The sequence below is a fragment of the Phascolarctos cinereus genome, unplaced genomic scaffold (assembly GCF_003287225.1).
Source record: "Phascolarctos cinereus isolate Bilbo 61053 unplaced genomic scaffold, phaCin_HiC Scaffold_5;HRSCAF=322, whole genome shotgun sequence".
NCBI lineage: Eukaryota > Metazoa > Chordata > Mammalia > Diprotodontia > Phascolarctidae > Phascolarctos > Phascolarctos cinereus.
This window is the reverse complement of record NW_027555958.1, coordinates 373,745,576-373,767,585: the sequence shown is the minus strand read 5'-3', so window position 1 is coordinate 373,767,585 and position 22,010 is coordinate 373,745,576. Positions and strand designations below refer to the sequence as shown.

Here is a 22,010-nt window from a genome sequence, read left to right as displayed (position 1 = left end):
TAAGATCCTGTCACTAGTGAGTGAATGAAGCCAGAGAAAAGTAAGGTGATTCATTCACTCACCAGCCTTAGTCAGAAAGGTAGTTTTAATATTGAACAGATTAGCAGGTGCGGGGGCAGAGGAGAGAGGAAAAGGACTTGGAAGGAGCTTAGAGTAGTGGAAGAAAGCCTTGACTGGTCAGAAGACCTGCCTCTTCTGCCTATTAGCTATTTACCCAGGCAGCCAGGTGTCAACACGGATAGAAGGTTGGACTTGGAATCAGGAAGACCAGAGTTCAAATCCTATCTCAGGCAGTTACCAGCTGTGTGACCCTGGGCAAGTCACTTAATTTCTGTTTGCCTCAGTTTTCTTATCTCTAAAATGGAGATAATACTGGTACCTTCTTGACACGGCTGCTGTGAGGATCAAGTAAGATAACATACATAAAAGTGCTTTTCAAACCTTGAAGTACCTTATAAGTGCTCGCTATTACTATAACCTTTCCGAACCCCAATTTCCTTATCTATAAAATGGAGACAATAAATTGATCTCACAAGGAGAGTATCAAATAAGACAGAATCTGTGAAAACACTTTAAAAAGCAATAAAATGTAATGTAAAATAGAAGATATTATTCTCAAGAGTTAAAGATTTTTTCATATTAAATTTTTTGGGGGGAGTGGTGATTGTCTCAGAAAATTGGGGATATTCAAGTGTGGGAAAGAGAGGGTAGTGGATTAGCTGGACCCTCTTGTTCTTCCTCCAGAATCTAAGAGCTGACAAGTATAGTTAAAGTGTGTCACACAGCCCTTAGGACAATATAATCAGAGTTGAGCTTGACACACTGGTTTCCTCAACATACAACAGACAAACTTTTGCTACTCTTTTGGTGTTTCTCAGTGTGTGTAGGGGGAGAGATTGGCTTATTGATAAAATGGAGCTGGTTTTAGGGGATGGAGTAGGCCAGGCGCCTCCTTTAATTGCTTTCCACTCTAAATTGGCTAGAAGAGAGTGAGAAACAAGATAAGGCACTGATAGACAATGCAGTGAGGTGAGGGCAGCTAGGTGATGTAGACCCCTGGACTCAGAGTTGGGAAGATCTGGGTTTGAATACTGCCCCAGACACTTACTATACATTGGGTAAATTACTGAATCTCTCTGGGTCTCAGTTTCTTCATATGTAAAATGAGGGGGTTGTTATCAATGGTTCTAGCTTCTATCTTAGGACCACCTGAATGATCTTGGTCACATATGTGGCTGGGTCTGAGCGTCCTCATCCAAAATAAAAAACAAAACACCAAAAAACCAACCCCCCCAATGAGAGAATTTGACCAAGATTCCTTTTCCTCTAAGAGTATGACCCTTGGATTCCAAATCCGGAGGTGCCAATTTATATTTTTGCTTTTTGTTTGTAAATGAACCTAAGGAAACACAATCTTGAGTGAGTGAGTTTGCAGAGATGGAGTCAAAAAGAAAGGAGTTGCTGGAGAGCAGCACTAAATTTGTATTTATTGTTAGCTTTTATATAGTGTTTTAATGTTTGTTATGCACTTTACAAATATTTTCTTTTTTCTTCACAACAATTCTGGGAGGTAGGCACTATTATTATTACCATTTTACAGATTAGGAAACTGAGGCACAGAGAGGTTAAGTGACTTGCTCTAGGTCACACAGCTAGAAAGTGCCTGAGGCTGAATTTGAACTCAGTTCTTCCTGACTCCAAGTCTAGCACTCTATCTACTGCACCATCTAGCTGCCTATAAGCAATATATGCAGAGATAGGACCTGAACCCAGGTCTTCCTGATTCTGAAGTCAGCTCTTTATCCTCTGGCCAAGAAAGTGGAGGAGACCTTGGCTTTCAAACTGGGATTTGATTATTGGGGGAGTTAAGAAAGTAGTGATGCTGAAAGCCTCACGAGGCTAAAGGTGACTCAAGTCAATGAGGCGTAAGGTTCAAGGTTGGCTCCTGGTCATAGACCTGGGTCCACAATCTACTGCTACCTTGTGGGGCTCATGTTACTGTCAGGAGTCAGGAGCAGGGCACCACTGGCCATATCCCCCTGGATCAGCTGTGATGATATTCTAGAGAAACTTCTTCAGCTCAGTTTCCCCATAGTGCCGAAACCTACCTGCCTTTGGCCCCTGACCCTCTGCCCCTTACGTCAAACTCATGGCCTGCCTGCTGCATGAAAGCCCACAACCTAAGTGCTGCCTAAACCAGATTAAAATGTAATTAGGAAGTGTTTTACAAAACAAACAAAAATACAATAAAACATAGATAACAGTAATTGGTGGTTTTCTAAGTCAATATGTGTGCTTGTCTACCACTGCTTAAGTGACTGGTCTGAGAGTTTCTGCCTATAGCAAACACTCACAGATAGGTATCCTCTAACAACAACAAAGTAACATAGGGGTAATTTAATGAACACACAGAAGCCATTCATTCAACTTCTTTCAGGTCCACTTTTGGATCTGATTTGGCTCTGTTGACCAATATCCTTAGTCCCTTGGGCATGGGCTCATAGCATATTTTCAGATCCAATAAGATCTTGTTTTTAGGGTATCAGGAAGCTCTATGATGGAATGCAGAAAACTATTGGACAGGAGACTAGGGGTTCTCAGCCCCAGCTCTACAGGACCAATGAGTTCTCTTCTGAAGGGAGATGAAAAACACTAGCTTTTTATGTAAAAAAAGAAACAAAAACCCGAAAAATCCCACAACAACCTTAAGTTTGAGGGAGATTGATTTCAGCTCAGAATAAAGAAGAACTTTCTAATAGAAGAGTGCAAAAATAGGATGGGCTTTCTTGAGTTGCAGTCTGGAGGACCCAGGAATTGAGTGCCCTGTCACTGGAGGTGGCCAAACAGAGGTTGAATGACCACTTCTCAGGAATGTTAGAGAGGGGGTTCATGGACATTGGACCTAGAATCCAACCAGCTGAACTTTGAGGTCCCTTCTGATTCTGTGTGACTTTGAGCAAATCACTTAACATCTGGACCTTGGTTTTTTTAATCTGTAAAACTGAAGTATTACACAAGATGATTTCTAAGGCTTCTTGGTTCCAAGATGTTCAATCATGAATGCCTCGGTGGAAATATCACAGGATCCCACATGTGGAGCAAACAGGATCTTCAAAGGTCATTAGGACAATTGCTTCATCTTCTAGATGAGGAAACTGACCAGAAAAGGTGAAGTCACATTGGTAGTAAGTGGTAGGGGATAGATTTGAACTCAGATTCTGAAGTTCTAAAGCAAGTGCTCTTTTTTCCTATAAGAAGAAGGCTATTTTTGGCAGCAAAGTGAAATTTCTACTGCCAAAGCCTCCTGGTTTCTACTGCATCCCTGTACCCTGTGACAGCATCCATATTGCTACAGTAACCTGAGAGAGAAAGCAGTGACATCACAGAAGGTTGCCATGGAGATGAGGATGCTGTCACAAAGAATGCATTCTCAAGGGAGGAGGGGTTGGCTCAGGCTCTAGGTCTCTGTCCCACTGGCAAGATTAATAGGATGGTGGCAGAACAGAGAGGACCATCAGGGTAGCAAGGGCTATGCAGGGTTTTGGGAAAGAGAAGGAAGAGGTTATAGTCTTAATATTCTCAAGTTTCCAAAATGCAAGATTGGTGAGGGTGGTTACTGGTAAGCCTGGCCTCATTTTAGATCTTGTCTTGGCTTTACCGTTTTGGGTTTTTTCCCCCATTGGTGTTCAGTAGTCTCGGGCAGCTAGGTGGTGCAGTGGATAGAACACTAGGCTTGAAGTCAGAAAGACTCTCATCTTCACAAGTTCAAATAAAGCCTCAGACACTTACTAGCTGTATGACCCTGAGTGAGTCATATCACCTGGTTTGCCTCAGTTTCCTTGTCTGTAAAATGAGCCAGAGAAGGAAATGGCAAACCACTCCAGCATCTTTTCCAAGAATGCCCCAAATGGGGTCACAAAGAGTTGGATATGACTGAAATGACTAAACAGCTCAGTAGTCTCTGTCCTCTGCCTCTCTAGTGACCTTATTCTAAAAATGTAAATGCAGATCTAAGCAGGGAAGAGCAAGGAGTGGGGGTTTATTTAGCTATTTATTTGAACCCTCTTTTCAGAAAACTCTTTGTTCTGGCTTAGTGTTGTCTCTCTGCAGTATGTTCTCCAGCCTGCGTCCTACAAACATGACATTAGTAGAGTCCTGACTCCTGCTCAGACCACAAGTGCCCTGTGCCAGGTTCTAGAATGTGTATTATTCCTAGGGCTTGGGTCTCTGGGAATTACCTGATTGGGCTCAGTGTTTACAGTCCACCCTCCCCGCTGAATGCCCAGAGTCACTGGCTCCACACCCCTTGCTGTAGCCAAATAGATGCCAATACTCCCCCTTCTTGGAGCCAAATGCATGAGAGCCTCTAAGAGGAGACTTAGAGCCTTTCTGAGAGAGGGCTCATTCAGGAAAAAAATCTGTGCAAAGGACTATCCTTCATGCCTGTCCCTTCTGGCTAGGCCTCTCACTGAAGATGTTCCCAGCTTTTGTGTACAGTTACAGAATCATACAGCTTGGGGGCACCATCAGGTTATGCTAAAGCCCCATGAGAAGCTGGGCTCAATCAACTAGGTTGCATTTAGACCATCCTAGGGGCTGTTTTCTCTACTTCCTCTCAGGAAGGTGGAAGGAAGGAGGGCACAGAGGGCATTCCTCTCCTTCTCCCCAGCTTCTTTTATTTAACCTGTGCTGCCTCAGACCAGTTCTCCCCTCCCCCATGTTTACTGATCTTCAATGTGGTCTTTCCTAACACAGAGTCTCTTCTAACTTCAAATGCATATGGCGCCCTTCCTACCTCCCCTTCTCCACCTTCAAAAGCCCCTTTCCCCTCACCCTCAGTGTCTATAAATGGGTAATTTTTGCTGCTTTGCCATCAAGACCTAGGATTCCATCTTGTATGAATTTGTAAATGAGTCAAGAACTCAACCTTTCACCAGAGGCTGCATCTCTGAATTGAGGTACCTTCTGATTTGGAGATCTGTGATTCTGGCTGAGGGCCAGGGGTAGGAGCTGCTGGGTTCTAGGATGGGGGTGGGGTGGGAGATGGTGGTGGAGGGACAAATAATGCTTACAGTTGGTGAGCACTGCAATTGTAAAACTTGAACTCAGTGCTGACAAACATCTTCCCGGTCTCCTTGGACCTTAGCTGTAGTTCCAGGCCAAACCAGTCTGGAAGAGAAAGGAGAAGAGAATCAACAAACAGGCATTCTGATGAGAGGTTGGGGGGGGGGAAGGGCTCTCCAGATATGAGCTAGGAGGAAACCCTACAGATTAGATCTGTGAGTTTAAATCTGGCCAGCTCTGCATTAGTCAGATAACTTTTATGTCTTCTGTTTTCGTGTGCCTTTTCTAACACACACGCGTGCACACACACACACACACACACACACACACACACGTGCACTCCTGCTTTTCTTTGTAAAGAAATACTGCCCAAGTTCACGTTGGCACCAGCATATGGAGCTAGGAGAAAGACAAAGGAAAAGGAGAGTGGATGGTCAAATAATAAGCTTCTGCAAAGTGGCAATAGCTTGGGAATGAAAGGCCAGCCCTGACACTAGGCTTAAGACCAACCAGAATTAGAACCCTGGCTTCAGACTGACCAGGGTTTGAATGATTTCCTGAGGCCATTAGTCTAGTATGGAGATAACACAACCTGTGGTTTAGATGATATTCAAACCCCTTTAGAGCCAGGATTATTTTTCCTCACCTGTCCTCACAAGGGGTGAAACCCTAGGGATTGTGAGGATGAGCTAATGGGAGTTTTTGGAATGACTTCTCAAACTTCCTAGGAGTCTGTTAATCAGCTGGAGCCCTAAGCTTCCATCACCTCTCAGAAGAGGAGTCACTTTTTTTCTGCTGCTGATTCTAAGCAAGTCAATTCCATTCCATTCAATTTAATATGCACTTATTAAGCACCTACTGTGTATCAGGCATTGCAGTGGGTGTTGGGGATACAAAGACATAAAAGGTGACAGTCGTACCTGCCTTCAACGAGCTTACATTCTACTTAGGGGAAATACCATATAAGCAGATAAATAACTTCAAACTCTATGTAAAAGAAAAAAATATTGGGAGGGGGAAATAACAACCATCTATATTGTGACCCAGTTGAAAGAGGGCTTAATTGACCATATGTTCTAGAATCTCTTGGTTTGCGGTGAGGTAAAAGCAGTGACTGAAGGACTTTCTGATCCTATCAGAGCTCTGGAAAGCATTCAGTGTTTGATCCACAGAGGAGACTCAGTAGATATGACTCCATATTCTATGATCTAAAATACCCCTGAGCACACAAATAATATAATGATGGATTGCAGATCCTGGCCTGTATCTGGCCTTCAGGAGAAGGGGATGCTCAGCTCAGGGAGGGGGTGGGGTGAGAATGCTCTGCCTAGCACCCTGCCTTTCTCCTGGCCCCTTTTTCTTCTTGGTGAGACATCAGACCCCTTCTTACCTTGATCCACAGGGATGGCAGGGACATCCTTGACCCCAGGGGAGGCACAGATAACCTGATTCCCTGACACCTGCCCTTCCACCTCCGTCAGGTTCCCAAAAGCACAGGTAACACCTGCAGACAGGTCTGGGGCATCACTGACGGTCAGGCTGAGCTGAAGGAGAAGGAAATCCAATTCAATTCAATCCAGCAAAGATTTACTTAGGGTCTTCTACAAGGTAGGCACTGCAGTAGGTGCTGGGCATACAAAGACAAAAATGAAACACTTCCTGCCCTCATGGAGCTTACGTTCTATTGGAAAAGAGCCTTGGAACCTGGAACGTAGAGTGTTATAATGGGATGCCCGTGAGGATGAGATTCAGAAGAGTTGGGTTCGAGTGTTAACCCTTATATTAATTCCCTGTGTCACATCTGCTGAATCTGGGCCTCAACTTCTCTGTAAAATGAAGACCAGTTCAGTCAAGCGATAAAGAGACATTTATTAAATGCCTGCTATGTATCAGATCCTGAGATACAAGACAAAGATGGAATTGTCATTGCCTCAAGCAGTGATCTCTAAGCCCCCTTCCAGCTCGTAGGTTCTTTTCCCATAACCCTACAGGTGTAGGTGATAAGGTAGAGGATGACTGATTTTTTCCCCCCACCAGGCCAATCTGTCTGTTCCTAGGAATCACTGAAGGCCTGAGTAGGGTGGAGGGACGATGCAAATTTGAAACGGAGTCAAGAACTAAGCCCTTTAATTCAGGCTGCCTCCCTGAATTGGAGTATGGGGTCTTCCGTGATTTCTTCAGATTTAGGTGCCAAAATGCATTCTCCTTTTCTAACTTATTAATCATCAGAGGTTAACGAACAAGTCGATGAGTTACCCAGAATTCCCATTTCTTCTCTGTTGCTCTTTGGTACCATCTTACAGTTATTTTCCGGTTTAGGAGTGGCTCCCCACCCTCTACCCCACAAAAGCCGAGGTGGAGCAGGAGGAATAGAAAGAAATATGGGTTCACTCTGATTTTTAATAAGAACTTTACTAAAAGTTGGGTGCTGGGGAGGGAGGAGGTTGGAATAAATTTCATTGTTTCTCAGGTTATGGATCATATAATGCCAGAGCTAGAGAAGGCCTCAGAGAACCTCTAGATTAAGCCCTTCATTTGAGAGATGGGTAAACTGAGGCCTGGAGAAGTTCTATAGAGAGATTTTAAGGCATGCTGTATTCCCAGCTCCCTAGCACACAGTAGGTGCTTAATCAATGCATATTGTTTGATTGATAGTATTTCCCAGTCCCCCTGTTAGTTACTTTGTTCCCAAATTTCTGGTCTAGTTTGGTTTCCTTCAGACAATAGCCTCCCTACCTATTATTCTTTCCCCCTGTATTATCCATCTACCCTGTCCTACGGAGGACAGATCTCTTTATAGGGATGTAGGAACTGAAATAATGGATGGTTCATCAGCTAATTAACATTCATGGATGATCATAAAAATCCTCTGAGACCGAATGACAGTGCAGGGCCTGAGGACATGGAATACTTTGGGCTGGACCTTGACAGGTGGCTAAAGGATTTTCTATCTTGAACTCACACAGGTATGGGATTAATTGCCCTCCACCCCCAATACACACAGAAGTAACTCATGATTTATGCCAGTGGAGGGGTAGAAGCAGTGTTAATGGTAACTTCAAATAATGGATAATGGCAAGAAATGGTTTTGGAATATATTTCAGGCCTACTTCATTTAATGAAATCCTCTGGAGGAAAAGGTCTCAAATAAAACAAAACCAAAACCAAAAACAGATGATATAGGCTTTGGGGGAGGGTAGCGAGTGATTATTCACTTCTTTTTTTTTTTTTAAAGATTTCCAATGTTTTATTTCTAGCTTCTCCCCCAAAATTAAAGTCAAACTCACAAGACAACACTTTACTTTTTTCAAAGTCAGAATAGTATCTCTCTATTTCTCTCTCTTTCCTCCCAATTTTTTAACATTTTTATTTAAAGTTTTGAGCTCCAACTTCTATCTTTTCTCCCTTCCTCTCCCCTCCCCCTTTAATTTCTTTAAAAAAATGGATTCACTGTAGCATTCCTCTAACTAGAAAGCTCTGCCGGTGGGTTTAAAACAAGATTCAGCTGACAATGAAGTATGTATGGCTTTTGACATACAGCCCCCTCTCCCCCAGCCTCCCCCCTCCATTGTTTGGTGTACTTACCAATCGGCTGTGTTCAGAGACGGAGATGCTGCTGGGTTTTACCTTGAGGCTCACACATTGGCTGATGTTGGCAGCAAACCTGTTAGCTTCCCTGGCCCTCTGGCATTTGTCCCTCCGGGAGCACCTACAACAGATAACAAGGCATAGAAGGGACAGAGCTCTTATTTTCCCTTGGACAGGGTAAGCGCCATGGGGGCCTGCTATGATGGAGTTAGGACTGATCCATTAAAGCCTTTCTCTGTTTTTCTTCCCTTTTCTCCTCCTCCAAAGGACTCCTTCTGTTTGCCATGTACAGTGACTCCTATGTTGACTTCTATTGAAACTCAGGCTGAATGGAAATGGATTCAATGTATAGCAAAGGGGATTTAACTTAGACACAAAAAGGCAAGATCCGAGGTCAAAACTTCTATGGGAGAAATCATCTCAGGGAGAGGAAACTCTCAAGAATGAAATTCTGGTGGCACAAACACAGATGATTCTAATGGGGTAACTGGATAGCGTAGTGGATAGAGCTTGGGACTAGCAGTCACAAAGACCTCTGTTCAAATCCTACCTCAGATGCTTACTAGCTCTGTGACCCATCACCAGCCACTTAAGCTTCTCAGTGCCTCAGTTTCCTTATCTGTAAAACTGATTTCTGATTCTCCTTCTAGCTCTAAATATATCATCCGATAAAAGTGGTGCTTTGTCTAAAGAGTATCAACAACTTGGATTTTTTTTAAAAAAGACATTGACAAACAAACAAACAAACAAACAGAAGACACTGACTTGACACAAAGAAAACTTAATGACAGTCATCCAAAGATGCAATGCACAGCTGGCATGTAGTAAGTTTCCTCTCACTGGAAGTTCAGATGGAGAGTGAATGGCCAATCTTTGGGGATGTTATTGAGAGAAGTCTTGTTTGAGCATGGATTGGTACCAACCTCAACTGGCTCATGGACCAGATTGTTTCCTCCATACTTATGCTTTGATGGTGCCCTCAATGTAGACTTCACAGAGCTCCACGCCAGCCTGATGCCTTATCCCCAAATCCACTTCCCCCTCATCACCTACTTGCCCATTGTCTCTACTGAAAAGCCCTATAATGAGCAGTTCCCTGTAGCAGAGATCTCCAGTGCCTGCTTTGATCCCTCCAACTGGGTAGTAATGTGTGACCTGTTGCATGCTATCTGTGGTGATGTGGTTGGTGCCCAAGGATGTCAATGCTGCCATTGCCACAATCAAGACCAAGAGAACCCTTTTGTTCATATACGTGTCCCACTGGCTTCAGATTTGGAATCAATTACCAGCCTCACTCTGTGGCACCTGATAGAGACCTGGCTAAAGTACAGTGGGCAATATATATGCTCAATAATACAACAGGCATTGCCAAAGCATGGGCCTGTCTCAAGTCTGACCTTATGTATGCCAAGCAGGCATTTGTGCACTGGTATATGAGTAAAGGCATGGAAGAAGGAGAATTCTCTGAGGCTCAGGGAGATGTGGCTTCCCTGGAAAAGAATTATGAGGAAGTAGGCACAGACTCTATAGAGGGTGAAGATGAAAAATGAGGAATTCTAGAACATATCCAGCAAACAAGCTTTTCTGGCCCATCCATCTTTTGTATCTTTCTCTTTTCCTACCACCCCAAAATAAAATCTTTCCTTACTTGCAATTTTAAAAAGTCCTGGTAAGGATTCTGGCAAGAATTCATTGATGGAGAACAGCCTCCAAAGCTGGGATAAGTGGTTGATGGAGTAGAGTAGAACACAAGAGGGAAGGGACTGTTCATTCCTAGTTTTGTATCCACAGCACCTGGTAAGGTGATTCTCTTTGTAGGCCCTTCATAGATGGTTGCTGTCATTGCCACGGCAAAGTGGATAAAGTGCTGGCGTTCTGGATAGAAAGACCTGAGTATGACTCTTAATTCACAGACTTATTAGCTGTGTGACTCTGGGCAAGTCATTAACCTCTCCCAACTCAGTTTCCTATTCCATAAAGTGGGGCTACGTTAATAACAGCACCTACCTTAGGGTTGTTATGAGGCTTAAATGAGATATTGTTATTATATGTATATTGACTATATCACATTGGATAGAAAGACCATAGGATCCAAAGCTGAAATGAGGCCTGGGGGCCGTTGAATCCAAGCCCCCTCAATTTACATTTGATACCAGTTAATTCTTATGGTTAGAAATTGCCTTTAACTCTCCCCATTTGTAAGATGTATATTTGGGATAATTTGGATTCAATGCTTCCTGCAGACAAAGGGACAGAGGAGAGATGCCAGCTGGGGCCATCTCAGATGACCAGAAGGGACCATCTGAGGGCAATGTCTCTTTTCAGGGCCTCTGTAACTGTTCCCTCTGGATTTTTTTAAAACCTCTCTAGGCCTCAGTTTCCTTTTTCTATAAATTGTGGGTGTTTAAGGAGATGATCTCTGAGGTCCCTTCTTCCACCTCTAAATCTCATGATCTTCCTCTTCCTGCTCTAAGCAGGCTCGGGCTCTATGGAGTAAGTGCCCTCACAGCCTGGGAGGCCAGGGCCTGCTGCTGAGAAGGAGAAAACTCTCTGAGGTTAGCACTTCCCCACATTTTATGCAGCAACTTCCACCCCAACTCCCTCCTCATCCCCCCACCCCCCCAAGGTCCCCTCCTCTTTCCCTTTCCTGGCACATAATGGATCTAAATATGAATGCTGTCAAAGAAAAGAATTATTGAGGTTTAAGTGAATCTGTAAGATAGCTCCAAAGTGAGCTCTTGACTAGAGTCTTTATCTCATTGACTTACTGAAAATGGCTCTTTTTTTTTTTTATCATACTATTTATGGCAACAGCCCTAACAGAGATAAATAGCCCCGGAGACAATAACACACTTGCAAAAGCGTGGCATACAGAAGAGACAAGAAGGTTTCAAATCCCCCCCAGACCCAAGAGGCTCTTTAGCAATCTTCCCAAGCCCTCTGCCTCCCTCTCTGAGAAGATGTGGGCCTGGGAGTGAAGAAGCCAGACAAACTCTGTCTGTTGCTGTCACTGCCATCACTGCTGTGGTTGGATGATTCTGGGAAGGCCCAGTTGGAGGGGGGATGGGGTGGAGAAAGCTCTGGTAATAAAGGGGAGATGATCTAAATTCTCTTTCAGGCATTCACCCATTCAACAAAGCACTGAGTTAGGCACTGGAGGTATAAAGACCTAAAAAAAAAAGCCCTGCCTTCAAAGAGCTTACATTCCAAATAACACCTCCCCAAAAAAGTAAATACAAAAATATATAGAAAGCAATTTCTGAGGAGCAGAGGGCACCTACTGAGGGTGAGGGAATCAGAAAAGGCCTCATATTCTGGTGGAGGGCAGTATGATTGGGAAGGAGTGGGAAACTGTGTAGGGGTCTAGGGAGGTTTAGCAAACTCTTGTTGGCTCAGGGGACAATGCTCTGTTGAGGAATTGTGGGACACAGTTGGAGCTTGGGCAACAGTAGCCAACATTGGCATGACTGAGTTGACATACCTACTGGCAATTTTGTGGTTCCGGAATCCATACCACAGTGAAGTAGAATGTGCTCTGTGCTGTGATGGTTTACCACAGCTGCGCCAGATGAACAAGCAAGATTGTGTGTGGTGGTGATGGCAAACGCCTTTGCTATTGTACACCAAATGGCCTCCCATGAAAATCTGTCCATGAGAAGGCATTCTGGGCCTCCAGAGGAGGGGCAAGGTGAAAATAAAGATGAGAGGTGGTAATTCAGTGGAAAGACTGATTCTGGAGTCAGAGGACCTGGGTTAATAATAATAATAATAATAATTGCATTTACACAGCATCTACTTTGTGCTAGGCACTGTGCTGAGTACTTTATAAATAGTATCTCATTTGATCCTCGCAACAACCTTGGGAAGTAGGTGTTATTATTATCCCCATTCTATAGAAGAGGAAATTGAGGCAGGCAGAAGTTAAATGACTTGTCTAAGATCACACAGCTAATAAGTATCTGAGGCCAAATTTGAACTCACAGCTTCCTGACTTCAGGCGCAGCATTCTATCCACTGAGCTGTCAGGTACTAATCCTGTTTCTGTCATTTCGCACTTTGTAATTGTGGCATTAACCTCACTAACCTCTCTGGGTATCCACTGAGCCACCTAGCTGTCAGGGTACCAATCCTGTGTCTGTCACTTCTAACTTTGTCACCACGGCATTAATTTCATTAACCTCTCTGGGCCTCATTTTCCTTAACTGTAAAATGAAGGGGTTAGACTCAGTGACTGCTAGGGTCCCTCCTTGCTATATTTCTATGAGCCTAATCTAAACTGGGACCTGCTGGCTGTAGGAGAATTGGTGGTTGGAATACAAACCCCAACCTTTTACCCCTAAACACAAGCAATGAACCCAGCATGTGGGGGGCTCAAATCCAGTCCAGATTTTGCATCTGTGACATGCCAGTCTCCCTCCTTTCTTAGCCCTCCCAACACCTGCTACTAAGGCTGGGAGCCAAGAGCTATTGTGTGGGACCCTGAGCCCTGGCCCTCTGCCTCCGCCCCAACTCAGCACATTTCTTGGAGATGTTTTCTGGCTGGCACATGGCCACAGGGTTTCCAGCTCTATTGGGGTAGGGGGGTGGCGGGAGAGAGGGGTGGGTGAAGGATTCTTAGTTTCTCATCAAGCAGCCTCTCAGGCTTTCTCTGTTTCTTTTCCCTCCCCAGCTCCTCTTGGAGTTAGGGTGCCATGGCCAGGAAGGCAGCAATCCTGCATTTTTATAGGACTGGTTCTTTCAGACATGGGCTACTTCATTGTCTGTATCCAGGCACAGTCAGGAGGAGGTGCCAGCGCCTTTGAATCATAAAGTACTAGGGCTGGAAGGGTCTTCCAAAGGTCATCTCATGCATTTGTATAGCACTTTATACTTTTCAGAGCATTTTCACTGTTATGGCAGCCTGTGAGGTAGTCAGGGTGGTAATTCCTGTTTCTGAGATGGGGAAACCGAGGCACAGAGAGAGAGTGAATGACTCACACAGCTACCGAGTGACAGATCTGTTGCTAGAAGCCAAAGAGCTCCTTACCTGTCTTCTTTCTACCACACTGCATTGCCTTGACATTGCTGGATTATGCTTAGCCCACTCTAACACAGTAATAGAATAGCTAACATTTATAGAGCTCTTACTCTATACTAAGCCCTTTACAAATGTTATCTCATTTGTTCCTCACAACGACCCTTGGAGGTAAATGCTTTTGTTATCTCCATTTTATAGATGACGAAACTGAGGCAGATAGCACTTAAGGGACTTGTCCAGTGTCACACAGCTAGTATGTCAGAGATTGGATTTGAACTCAGGGGTTTGAGACCTCAGGCCCAACACTCTGTGCTACCTACTGGTTACTCTAGACAGAGAGGTGACGTCTTAGAATGCTGCACATGGAGTCAGGAGGCCAAGAGTTCAAACCCCTTCTCAAACACTTAATAGTTGTATGACTCTGGGTAAATCACTTCACCTCCCTCTCCCTCAGTTTCCTCATCTGTCAAATGGGTGCGAGAAGCAGTTTTATGGAGTGGCAAAGCCTGTCTTGGAGGCCAGAAGACCTGGATTTAAGTCTCACCTCTGACACTGTGATCCTGAGCCAATCATTTAACCACTCAGAGCCCTGGACAACTCTCTAAGACAATGAGGTGCAGAACAGTTGTCTATCAATCAATCAATTAATCAATAGACATTTATTAAGTGCTTGGTATGTGGAGGCACTGTGCTTAGTGCTAGGGATACAAAAAAGAGGCAAAAGATAGCCCACTGCCCTCAACGAGCTTACAATCTAATGTGAACAAACAAATATAGACGAAGCAAGCTACATGCAGGATAAATAGGAAATAATTAACAGAGAGAAGGCACTAGAAGTAAGAGGTGTTAAGGAAGGTTTCCTGCATAAGATGAGATTTTAGTTGGGAATTAAAAGAAGAGGTCAGCAGTCAGAGTAGAGGAGGGAGAGTGTTCCAGGCATGGGGGACAGCCAGAGAACATGCCTGGTGCTGAGGGATGGAGTGTCTTGTCCATGGACCACACAGGAGGCCAGTGTCACTGGATAAAAGAGGATGTGTCAGAGGGGACCAGGCGATAGAGGGCTTTGAATGCTAAGTGAGAGCTATCCAAGACAGGAGTTTCCTTTGCCAATGAAGTCATACTTCTTAATTTCATTTTTTTTAATTTTTTTAGGCAATTGGGGTTAGGTGATTTGCCCAGGGTCACACAGCTAGTAAGTGTCAAGTGTTTGGTCTGAGGCTGGATTTGAACTCAGGTCCTCCTGACTTCAGGGCCAGTGTTCTATCCACTGCGCCACCTAGCTGCCCCCATACTTCTGCTTTTTAAAAAAAAAATTGAGATGATAGTAGCACCTACCTCACAGAACTGATGTCACTATCCAGTGATATAACACGCAAAGAACTTTGCAGATCTTGAAGAGCTACATAAATGTTAGCTGTTAAGTAAGGAACTGCTGTAGTTTCATCCTGGAGTCCTTTCCTCTGATCCTAATTCTTGTTAGGGGCACATAGGCCTGACTTTGGAGCAGCTGGGAAAGAGACTAAAGTAGGGGAAGAAGCATTCAATTATTCCTGCTTCAGGGGTATCTGGTATTAACATGACTCCTCATGATATCAGGACCTGGGTTCCCAATAGTGCCGGATTCTAGAACAAAACGGAGTGATGGAGAGATGAACGAACGGGAAGGAGTCTCATGTCCTGGAGCTACCCCCTGTCTATATTCTATCCACTATCAGTATCACCAGCTGGGGGAAGAGGATCTCACCTCTTTCTCCCCATCAAGCACAGCTCCCCAAAAGAAAACATTTGTGCTTGGTCCCCTGTGTTCGTGCAGAGTCTATATAAAATAAAAAGTTACTATACTTCAAGTCAGAAGTCCCAGCTCTGCCATTAAGTGAGCTGTGTGATCCGGGGCAAATGACTTACCTTCTCTGAACCTCACTTTCCTCACCTGTAAAATGGGAATACCATCAACCTCACAGTGTTATTGTGAGGAAAGCACTTTGTATAATGTAAAATTCTACGTAAATGTGAGTTGTTATTACCCAGGACTTCCCAGACTTACATGTTGTGCAAGGCGCACCAGCCACAGTGAGGGTCCCCTGAGCTCAGGCATTCCCCACATGTTGTATACTGTTCACAGGACTCTACTGGGACCCTGGAAACCTAGTAGAGAAATGGAAAAGAGCATGGGGATAATCAGTCTTGTGGATCAGTCCAAACAAGTCACCCCAACCACCCACGCTTTCCCCCAATCTCCCATGAGGAGTAGAGTGCAGTAGCAGTGGAATGAATGACATCATTCCGGTCTACTTGCCCCACAGGTGTTCTGACTCAGCCAATTCAACCAGGCCAGTGGCTATTTTCAAGGCAGAGATAAATTTGTTGGCTACTATAGTAGTGGGCTAGGCACTCCTACCCCCTCTAGAGATACAAATAGAACTCTTTAATCTCCTTCTGCCAGACTTTAAAATCCCCCAGAGAGCCAACTATTCACGCCAGTGGGCTAGAGTTGAAAAATGGTTAAATCTGCTGAAAGGCTAGTGAGTGACAAACTCATCTGTGGAGAGCTGTCAGCTGGGCTTGGGGTGAGACATCCTGCTTGCACAGAAAACAGAAAAAAGAGAGGGAGGGAGAACTTGTCCCATCCAATAATATTCAGAGTATAGTGCAATCTCTTTACATTCTACAAAATATACCACCTGGATCCAATTATCCCATTCTGTATTGTATGCATTCAGGCTCTCTAGTTAATTTCTTAGTCTTTGAAAAGTCTGGGTAAGGGGGAACCATCCTCACTGATGAGGAAGCTGTTTGAGTCTTGTCTCACTGGGCAGAATGGGAATCTGTGGAGTCAGAACCCATCTCTAACCCCATTGGAGAGAGCAGTTTCCTTATTTCCCCCCTGGATCATAGAAAAGCACAGACTCACTTCATCTATTAACCAAAGAAAGTGGTCCGACATCATAACAGTGATACCTGTTATTCTTCCTCCCAGGCTACCCACTTGGAAGAGCAAAGGTAAGTGGGGTGGTAGGTTGAGAAAAGTATGTTGTGAACTGGTCCATTTTTACTTCTCGTGTTAGGGCTTATCAGTCTCTAAACTATCTGTACTCCACATAACAAACCAAAGAAATATGTGAGCTCAGGTAACATAGAAGAAATATCCTTTTGTTTGGGGTGAGAGAAAAGAGGTAGTGGGATTTTTTCTGTTTTATTATTATTTTATTATGAACTTAAGAAACCCCAAATAAAATCAGAATTTCTTTTTATATACAAAGTAGAATAGAAGACTGGGCAGCCCTATGTGTAGCTTATCCTTTCCTTTAATAAATTCAACCTGAAATTTTCAACACTCTCCTTCTTGTTTGTGTTTCCTTCCCTCTGTTCTCTTCTGTGCATTAAAAAATTGCTTCCTTCAGTAATCCTCCTTTCTTTCCTTTATTTTATAGAATAACTGTGCCGTTGTTCTTCTACCTCCTGTTCCCTCTGTTCCCATTGAAAAAGAAAAAAAAAACAACCCTTGTAACACATATTCATAGTTAAGCAAAATAAGTCCCCACATTGGCCCTGCCCAAAAAAAAAAGTCTCACTCTTCACCTTGAGTCCATCACCTCTCTCCCAGGAAATAGGGTAACCTGCTTTATCACCAATCCTTTGGAATCCCAGTTGGTTGCTGCATTGATCAGAGTCCTAAAGTCTTTCCAAGTTTTCTTTATAATATTGCTTTGTTGTATAAATTGTTCTCCTGATTCTGCTCACTTCACTTTGTACCAGTCCATACAAGTGTGCTCATGTTTTTCTAAAACTATCCCTTTTGTTATTTTTATAGCATATTAATATTTCAACACATTCATAAAAAATAATTTGTTGAGTCATTCTCCAATTTGCTGCTTACCCCTCCCCCCCTTTGTTTCTAGTTCTTTGCTATAACAGAAAGCTGCTATAAATATTTCTATAAAGAGTCCTTTTCCTCTTTCTTTGATGTCTCTGAGCTATAGGCCTAGTAGACGTAATGAGAAATCTATCAGGTTAGATGTGTGCTCTCTCCAGGGCAATGTTATACACCTGATTGGCCACAAAGAGAATATGGAGAGTGCCTTGGGTAACCATGAGCCCTCTCCTCTATGACGGTCCCTTAAAAAATAGACAGAGATTTTATTGTGAGAAAAGTATTTTCAAACTTTTAAGTATACGTGAGTTATTAATAACTAATAAGATGACATTTAACAAGGAGAAATATGTAGACCTAAATTCATGATTTTTAAAAAAAAAATCAATTACATAAATACAGGTGAGTCCTGGCTTGATAGCAGTTTGTGAGAAAAAGATCTGGGGATTTAAGTGAATCATAAGGTCAATGTGAGGCAATTGTATACTATGGCTTATTTTTTTTTTAAAAAAAAAGCTAATACAAGCTTCTTTTTGGGTGGGGGTAATGGGGATAAGCAGTTTTGGACCTGTGATTTCATTGGTGTATGAAGCTCCCTATGTGTAAACTGCCCCTATCAATGCAGATTGGCAATTGCAGAAATTATTTAATTTAAAATGTTTTTATCACACTTTCATATCTGAATATCCCTCTCAACCTCAACCTAACCAACTTTCTCTAGTAAGTATCTGAGGCAGGATGAACTCAGGTCTTCCTCACTCCAAGTCTAGCATTCCATCCACTCTTCCACCTGAAGATGAAATGGTATTTGATCCTAGAGTCGCTAGGGAGCCATAGCAGTTTATTAAGTAGGGGAAGTGACATCATCAGACCTGTATTTTAGGACAATACAAATATATGGATGATAGACTGGAATGAGGGGATATTTGAGGCAGGAAAACCACTTGGGAGGTCATTGCAGGAGGATGATAAAGACCTAGACTAGGGCAGGAGCTGTGTGGGTACTGAGAAAGAAACAGATGCTAGATATTGAAGGAACTGATTGGATATACAGGGCATGGGAGAATGAGTTGGAGATGACTCCAGGTTACGAATTTGAGTGACTTGAAGCCCCCTTAACGGTAATAGGCCATTGTGAAAGAGGAGTGGATTTGGGGGAGAAATAATGGAACAACATCTTTGTTCCTAACTGCAACTCATCCATGCCTTGGTTTGACTTTATCCCACCCAAAATGAAAATAGGGAAAACTGGATTCTATGGTCACTGGCTCCGAGCCAGCCCTCTGAGGTGCTCGTGCTGCAGCCCAGAGATGAGTTGGGTACAGGGAAAAGATTTGCTAGGAGTATATGGGGAAATTTCTCAAAGGCTGCTGGGAGTGATCTCAGGGTGGGCTAGCTAATAACTTCCCTGAGGGCCTAGCTGGGATTAGAAAGGAGGAGGTAGGCTGGCCCCTTGCACAGCCATGGGAAGGGACTATTAGAGGGTAAGGGTAGGTGTGCTTATCTTGGAGACACACCTATGGGAGGGGGTGTGATGAGGCCTATCTTCTGCCCCTCCAGTGAGTGGATCACTTTAAAATCCTCATTCAGAGACCATTGTTCTACAAAATAGGATTCTTTAAATGGGAGGTTTTTAAACTTATTTTAGCCAGAGTGCCTAGGTGGTACAATAGAAAAGAGCTGGGTTTAGATTCAGGGAGACTCCTTTTCATGAGTTCAAATCCAGCCTCAGACACTTTCTAAACTCATTTAATCTTGTTTGCCTCAGCTTCCTCATCTGTAAAATGAGCTGGAGAAGGAAAGGGCCAAACCACTCTCTGCCAAGAAAACCCAAATGGGGTCATGAAGAATTGGACACTGAACAATGAAAAAATCTCTTTGGTGTCACAGACCGCCTTGACAATCTGATAAAGTCTGATAAAAAATACATAGGATTACAAAGGAAACCAATTGTGTTGCATTATGGTTATCATAATCTTAGAAAAAGAAAAGGCTTGCAGAACCCTCCAACTTAAGAAACCCTGCTTTAAATAGAGTTGTGCCTTGTGGTATGCAAAACTCTGTTGTCACAATAACATCATGATATAACTAATCCAAATAGTATTAAACCCATTTTACAGATGAGGTAGTTGAGATCCAAAGAAGTAGAATAATTCGTTTATGGTTACGGAGTTAGTAATGCAGTTGGAATCAAGACCAGTTCTGATTCAAAATCTAGCTGTCTTCCCACTACTGGGAGAGAAGATTCTTCTTCCCGTCGGGAAGCTGGGCTGGATGATCCCGTCCCTTCCAAAAATTCTATAATTCTCTTACCAACAGGGATTTACCAAAAGCCCTTTCTTGTACTCACCCACATTTTTGTTTTACGTAACCTTTTGTGTTAAAATATAATGTCTCAATATCACTTCTTTTCTCCTCCTCCTATTTTTACCCCTGTCCCCAAAGAGCAGCCTTATGACAAGTGCATGTTGGGGTTCTTCTCTAGTTTGTCTCTTCCAGGTCCTGTCTTCACTCTGCACCCTATAGCAGGATATCTGTTACCCTGACCGCCTGGTCTCCTTCCACCCAGCCCCCTCCAGCCAGCCCTCCACTCTAGGCAGTGATGGCAGCAGCCCCAGTGCCCAGGCTCCCTTTCTTGAGGTTCGGGCTCCTTGTTGAGTGATGTCTGCATCTGGCTGGAAATTAAAACAACTGTCTGCATTGCATTCACCCCGTCCGTCAAAACACAGCCCGGCTCTCAGCAGCTGGGAAATAAGCCCCTGAAAGGGAGCAGTGTCTCCGGCAACAAAGCCCACTTTCAAGCCAAGTGCCATGGAGATAGTGAGAACCTCTTCCCCTCTCTAAACATGAAACCAATAGCACAATTATTTTTCTTGTTTCCTGGGCCCTCCGGCTTTTATTTTTTAAAAAATAGTTTGAAGAGCAAAGTGCAAAAAAAGGTGATCTATCGGTATAAGTGAGGGAACTTAAAAGTTGAATTGATCTCTCCCCAAAGATGTGTCTCCCTTTACTATGGGGAAGAAACATTATATTTTGACAAATACAAAGTACATTGCTTTTCTAGGTATGGTGTAACGGAAAGCACACTAATTTTAGAGATAGAACACCTTGGTTCAAGTCTAGGGTTTGACCTGGGCAAATTGCTTAACCTCTCTGTGCCTTAGTTTCCGTATTTATAAATGGGATAGCAATAGTTGCATTCGATACCTTATAGGGTTGTGAGAAAACATTTTGCAACCTTGAAAGCACTTTATAAATGTGAATTGATCTTACTAAGGTCTACAAAGCACCTGGTCTCTCAAGGTTTCTGATTTGGGCTAGAAATTCAATTCAATTCAAACATTTATTATGTAACTACTATGGGCAAGGGCAGCTAGGTGGCGCCATAGTGCATAGAGTGCTGGGCTGAGTCAGGAAGACTCATCTTCCCGAGTTCAAATCTGGCCTCCGAAATTTCCTGGTCACTTAACCCAGTTTGCCTTATCTATAAAATGAGCTGGAGAAGGAAATGGCAAACCACTAGAGTATCTTGGCCAAGAAAATCCCAAATGGGGTCATGAAGAGTTGGACACAACTGAAATGACTGTACAACACTATGGGCAAGGCATTAGGCCAAGTTCTTGGGATACGAAGGTGAAAAATGCCATAGTCCCTGTCCTCATGGAGCTTACCAGGCAGTGAGGATGTGCATACGGACAAACATACTCTAGATTAGTACAGAAAGGGATGCAAAGGAGAGAATCTGTACAAAGTATTCTGAGAAAAATCTGAGGAGGGAGAAAATACTTTCCTCTGAGGGGCAGGCAAAAGGCTTCAGAGAGGTGATGACAGGGAGCTTGAGACTTGAAAGAAGAGAAAGATTCTCAAAGTTAGAGATAAAGAAGGATTGAATCTAGAGGCAGAAGCTGCCACGATGGCCTCAGGGAACAGTCCGTGGACTAAATATAGTATGTGAAGGAGAAATGACTTTGAAAAAGGATTTGGCCATAAAGGTAAACTGAGCCTCCCTGGATGTCAGCCATTCCTGGTAGTATCTCACCCAGCCCTGGAAACCTTATTAACTTAGGCCAATGGAAGTGACTCTAATAAATGCCCACTTCATGACACTACAACAGTTAAACACTGACTTCCAGAGGGGCTAAAAAGTACTTCAAGTCAGTACTTTATAACCGCATGAGAACCTGACCTATTATTTGGGAGTGTAAGGGACAGATTCAGATCTCTGTTCAGTACTTTATAACCGCATGAGAACCTGACCTATTATTTGGGAGTGTAAGGGACAGATTCAGATCTCTGGAGTTAGGGCCAGGGTAACTTTGAATTCCCAGGGCTTGTAGTGATGTCAATGGCTAGTCAAGGCCTCCTCAGGGCATCTGTCCTCTGTCCTGGATTGGGGGAGGAGGGAAGGGGAGAAACTCACTTGCAGATCTAGTGGTAGAAGGGATCATAAGACCTTTGAATTTAGAGGGA

At 43.5% G+C, this 22,010-nt stretch overlaps 1 protein-coding gene and 1 pseudogene across 1 annotated transcript in view; one reads left to right on the top strand and one right to left on the bottom strand.

Moving 5' to 3' along the window:
* PLXNA2 (plexin A2) overlaps positions 1–22,010 on the bottom strand; it is a 309,803-nt gene that overhangs the window by 93,645 nt on the left and 194,148 nt on the right. Inside the window, 4 exon segments of the mRNA XM_021007813.2 lie at positions 5,073–5,169; positions 6,455–6,608; positions 8,650–8,773; positions 15,714–15,814. Coding sequence (XP_020863472.1) covers positions 5,073–5,169; positions 6,455–6,608; positions 8,650–8,773; positions 15,714–15,814 — 476 coding nt within the window.
* On the top strand, positions 9,437–10,271 carry LOC144457991 (tubulin alpha-8 chain-like; annotated as a pseudogene).